The 5,746-nt window shown below is 37.0% G+C and overlaps 1 protein-coding gene across 2 annotated transcripts; it reads right to left on the bottom strand.

The window, feature by feature from the left end:
• Positions 1 to 237: 237 nt before the first annotated feature.
• On the bottom strand, positions 238 to 5,323 carry LOC137132639 (CD209 antigen-like protein C). Of its 2 annotated transcripts, XM_067515453.1 has the most exons (6): positions 5,186 to 5,320; positions 2,425 to 2,523; positions 1,970 to 2,149; positions 1,031 to 1,173; positions 809 to 912; positions 238 to 636 (listed from the first exon to the last, which is right to left on the bottom strand). In XM_067515453.1, exons 1-6 carry the CDS (start codon positions 5,253 to 5,255, stop codon positions 486 to 488), a joined length of 747 nt encoding a protein of 248 aa, XP_067371554.1. In that variant the 5' UTR covers positions 5,256 to 5,320; the 3' UTR covers positions 238 to 485. The 2 variants fall into 2 exon arrangements, with proteins under 2 accessions (XP_067371554.1, XP_067371555.1); XM_067515454.1 differs by lacking the exon at positions 1,031 to 1,173 and having other exon boundaries at positions 809 to 899; positions 5,186 to 5,323.
• Positions 5,324 to 5,746: the final 423 nt, after the last annotated feature.

Raw genomic sequence — 5,746 nt, 5'->3', positions numbered from 1 at the left:
ATGCTGATAGAAAAGTACAGAGAAGGTCAAAGGGAGCTGAATTGCAACTTCGTAGATTTTGAGAAAGCATATGACAGGGTGCTGAGAAAGGAGCTGTGATACTGTAAGAGGAAGTGTGGAGGGGCAGAGTATGTTAGGGTTGTGCAACTAAAACAAACCAACCTTTTTAACTATGTACCCAGTTATTTAGCTTCTTTAAATTGGAGAAAAACTGTCACTTATTTGGCAAAGTCTGGTTTTTACTTTTTATTTAATCACTTTTGTCATTTTCAACATATTACAGAAAAAATGTAAGTTACTCTTTTTAATGCGTTTTGCATTAAATACAACTTTATCCACGTCTGTACATGTTAATATAGACGTCGACAAACACATGCAGACATATTTTTTTACAAAGGTAGAAGAATGTCACTAAAAAGTTCTGCATTTATATAAATGACACTGTCAAAACATTTACAAATATACGATCTAATCACACAACGGTCTTATAGTAGTTTTTCACAGATCCAACGCAGAGAAGCTGTACATGACAGATCATTCCAGAGGTTGTTTTCTTCATTTCTGATATGTGCACAGTCCTCTTCGCCCCACAGCGGGCTTCCACCACCATTATCAGGCTGATCTTTCTTCCAGTACCTAGCAGGGCGGTGAGCAAAAAGATATAATGTACCAACAAAAAAAGGTGACTGTATGGTTTAGTCTAACTACCCTCCGTATCAGATCATTTAAATTCAATTAAAAACAAATGAATTCTATTATTACTATATTTTAACAGTAATGACAGTTTTCAATCAAAGTGAAGTCTTACGTCTTAATCAGTGAAGTACCATCTACCCATTTCCAGGTCCCCTCCACTTCTTTATCATTCAAACCAATCCAAGCTGGTTGCTGAGTTAATCCTAAAACAAAGGTCTGTTCAACATAGAGAAACTTGCATCATACTTTAGTCTGACACATCACAATAAGAAATATGAGCCCAAAAATCAACTGGATCGATCTGAGAAGTCTAATAAAAATCTTGAACAAAAACCTGCTCCTCATCACTCTCTATAACCAGCAGATCTGCTCCTTTGACTCTGCAGTCCTCTCTGCCTCTTTCCCAGGAACCAGACAGACTGGAGAGGAGGTAACAGGAACAACTAAACTTCCTCCATCCTGTAGGACATGTTTTCTCTGTAAGATATTTCCAAGGAGAGAACTTCAAGAAGCGGCCAGAGCTTCTATTTGAGAGGCTACAATATGCTTCCAGTTCATTTTCCGTGCATGATGTAAGTGCCCTTGTTATGCAATGCCCAATGAATCCAATTAGCTCTGATCTAGAACATGTCAAAATTACTATAAAGGCAAAAATCCGCCTTTATGCAGATGACACACAGTCATTTACTCAATCACTCCCTCTCTGCTCTAGGCTGTTAATGAGTCTGGTTTGGACAGCTCCAGTCATCTCTGACTAAAGTAAAGTTGGTCCTTAATGTTAAAAAGACCAGACATATGAGCTTCACCAGAGCTCACTTGGCTGACATCAACTATCCAGGAATACAAAGTAAAGGAGGAGATACTATTGAAAAAGTATCATCATACTTGTATTTGGCTATCTGGCTGGATGATAAACTATCATTGAAGGAACATGTGTCCATCAATGATAGGATTTTGCAGGATTTTACTAAAGGCACTCACTTTGATTGGACAAACTCGTAAGCCTGGCATTCAGCTGGTCTCTCTCTGCAGTCAAAGTAAACATTCATAGTAATAATAGCTAAAGTATAATGCATTGAAAATATGTTCTAGTTCTCATTTGGGTTCCAAAATCTATTCCAGCTACATGCAGAATGTGAACTTTCTCAATCCCAAAACTGAAGGGAAACTCTGTTAGGACTGCAGTTTCTCATTGGAGACGATACAAAAATCAATACACAATCAAACAAAATTAAGTTATTGGAACAAGACCAACGTACTGGAAAGCACTCACTCTGTTTGGACAAACTCTGAAGCCTGTTCCTCTCTCCAGTCATTGCAATGAGGCTGGCATTCAGCTGGTCTCTCTCTGCAGTCATCAAGGAAAGTTGACCATCACTGACCTGAAAACGCTCAGTCAGATTGGCTTTAACAGCAGAGAGCTCTGCAGCTAAACGATGTGATGAATCACGGTCTGAAATACATTTAGGATACATGTTTCTAAAACGAAAAAAGGTAAACATCTAGAGTCCTAATAGCTAAAGCATAATACATTGAAAATATGTTGTAGTTTTGCTCTAGGTTTCCAACATCTGTTCCAACTATATGCAAAATGTGAAATGTCTAAACGCCCAAACTTTAGTAAAACTAAAGCTACGACTGCACTTTTACCTTAGACAAAAAATACCTAAATAAAAATGTTTCAGAGCAAAAATAATACTTAATAATACTACTGAAATCTAAACTCACAGTGGACACCGAGGCTGATGAGAAAAGCGAGAAGAAAACCACTCAACAGCCCCAAAAAGAGAAGAGCTCCATAAAATCTCCTCTGTGAGCTCCTTGAACCTGTGCAAAGACCAATGAATCCAGTCAGTTATACCACAGTGAAAGCTGATGATATAAATTCAGGCAAAGCACAGTCAGTGAGCATCTGTTTGACCAAACAAACAAATCAATATCACTGTGCCTTTTGGTGTCCTGAACATAAATAAGTCATTTGCCATGATAACTTAACATACAAATGACTATGACAGGGTGTGTTGTATTAGGGTAAGTTTCTTATTCATAACAGAAGCATTACTTGGCTCTTTAGATACATTTTCAAGATATTTTTTTGTTTTGTATAAAAGGATGTGTGTTATTTTGCTATGTCCCAGGCACCGCTCATTAAATTTGAATGAGAATAAAATCATAAAAATAAAATAAAATGTTTTCCTATTAATATTTTGTTAAATAAGATATTACTCAAATTTAGTGTATTGATCATTTTGTAATAAAAACAATATTTTTATTTAATAAAAAAATAGCGTTGTCCATGTCCCTTGAATGGTTGTCCACCCTGTCGTATTGCGGAATCTGCCCCTTTAAGAAAAGTCTGTCTCCATTAGTGACATCAGGACAACAGATTTTTTATCTCTTTAGTGGCAGGATTTCTACTGCTGAGGTGAATGAGCTGCTGACTTTCCAAATGACAAATTTTATTCATATGAGTTCGCTTACTTGTTTTGCCAAAGCTTAACATGTCCACCCTGTCGGCATAAAATACACTAGAAGTGAGTAAAATACAATATTTAAGTTTAATATGTAAGTTTAAATATACCAAATTCTCTTCAACAACCAGACTAACTATTTAAATAGTCACAGTTTGTTGTAAGATAATATGCTAATTGAAGCTCAAAATGTCCACCCTATCGTTGTTCCAAAATGTCCACCCTGTCGGTCCCTTCGACTCGATAGGGTGGACATACATATGACAGGGTGGACATAGCATTCATTTGAAGTTAATATTGTAATTTATAAAAAATTTTATATTACATTTTATAGAAAACATCTGCTGTAGATAACGTTTTGTAATTTAAAAAAACATAAAGTCATTGCTGTTCTCAGGACATGCCTCTGAGTGCGGCAGAAAGTGCACGGCAATACACAAAACGCCGGGATGCAAACCCTGAACAAAGAGAGGCATACTTTAAGAAAGAAAGGGAGAGATGGAGAAAAGATAGAGATACAAGCAAGAAGAAAGCTATTAATGACCTCACACAGAGAGGAAAATGTTCACAAAGGAAAAAATGGAAGGAGGCAAAGACAGCTGCCAGAGCTAAAGCCAGGACAATAGTGGAAAAATACAAAAAGAGGTACCAGAGGATGAAGCGACAAGAACCTTCGGTGTCTCCTCACTCAAAAGTCAGGGAATTGGTAAGAGCCCAAAAAGTTAGGGCATCTATTACGAGAGCCCTGCTATTTCACACCACCCTGGTTGAGAACATCAGGCAAAAATACAGAAACGCAAAAACTGAGAGAGAAAGACAACTGATTGCCAGGGTGACTTCTGGGAGTATTTTAAAAAGTACAAACTTGAGAAGTACACACAAAGTGGCGTTTGGCTACTCCAAAAAAAGAAATGTAACCCTCAGTGTGGATCTTTGTGCAACCGTGAAGAAAAAAGAAAGTGGTGCAGCTCTGGAGATTAAGAGGGAAGTGAGGTCTTTTTCTCTCCGTGATGATGTCAGCCGTATGAAACCAGGCTGCTAACAAATAATCACACGACAAAATAAAAATATGCAAAAAGATGACTCACAGACACATCTGAGCAGCAGGGCCAACTGTCATACAGCATGTTTTGCCGGCTTAGGCCATTATAAGTTGTTACACCCACAGAGGCTGACCGCAACACGTGATTGTGCAAAACACATGAGAATACACAACTCATGGCAAATGTCCTCCACAGTCGTAATATATAGATGGCAATACACAGCCTACAGAAAAATCAGGGAGACCCTAAAATCAGATGAGTGCATGCTGCATATTGATTATAGTGAAAATTACTTGTGCAAATACAGCCAAGAAATTCAAGCAGTCCACGTTGGAGGATCGCACCAACAGACAACTCTCCATACAGGGGCACTTTACACTGCTGAAGACCAGTCACCTCTGGCCTTCTTCTCCATTTCTCCAAGTCGACGACATGACCCCACAGCAGGCCGTTCTAAATGTTTGGTTATATGAATGTGATTGAGAATTTAATTTTTGCATTTCTTTTTTTAAGTTGAATAATTGTTCCATTGACATATTTTCTCATGCTTTTTGTGTTGTGCTTTATGTGTCCACCCCGTTGTGTGCTTATCCACCCTGTCATCTTGATATTTTAAAATAATATTTAAAATAATAATTCAATCATACCTATATAATCCAGTTTGTTCAATAGCTAGGTGTGGGGGCAATAACATGCAAACAAAAAACTGTGTCCAAATATAATTTTATTCTCCAAATAAGAATAAAATACATGTGCAAATTATGTTTCTTTAAAAACACGTTTTATGTAAAATCTTTTATGTATTTATATTTATATGCTCTGAAAAATGGGGGAGTGTGGGAGCTCAGATAATATATTTCTTATATACTTGAATGTCTACTATTTATGACATGACATAAAGTGAATGGTAAATTAAAATGTAAATATTTGAGTATTGTGAGGGTTGAAAGGCACTCTCTGGTGATATTGACTCACCCGTCTCATCTGTTGAAGGTCTCGGGGCCAGATGTTTTTGAGGTTCGACATTCACATAAATTTCCTCCATCACATCCAAAAATGCCACGTATTTCCTAAAGGCTCAGCTCTACAGCTCAAACTACAGCATATGTGAGCGATTCATCTCCCAACGCTTTTAATTTCCCCTTTTCAACTTCTGAGGAAGTCATGAGTTTTAGAGGTGGCAAAAACTGTTTGCAAGATAATAATCTGGCACTGAACCGAAGTTTTAAAACACTGCATCTGTGTAAAGGCAGTCACATCTGAAACTAATGTCTAAAATGTTTTTTAAATATCAGTTTTTTACTTAAACTAATATGATTATTATATAAAGTAGAACTTCAGATTTCAATTGCACGTTGGCCTCTTTTGCTTTCAATAGATCCTAGCACATCTAAACCATGTTAATTATTAACTTGCATCTTTGTTGACACATGCACTTGGTGAATTGTGTTTTTTGTATCTAATATCTTTAACATTTCTTCAAATTAAACTCATTGTCAACTTACTGAGCCAAGGGACATACTGTAACCACATTGA

This window comes from Channa argus, chromosome 9 (genome assembly GCF_033026475.1).
Source record: "Channa argus isolate prfri chromosome 9, Channa argus male v1.0, whole genome shotgun sequence".
Lineage (NCBI taxonomy): Eukaryota > Metazoa > Chordata > Actinopteri > Anabantiformes > Channidae > Channa > Channa argus.
The sequence above is the reverse complement of the archived record's forward strand: the minus strand, read 5'-3'. Positions and strand labels throughout refer to the sequence as shown.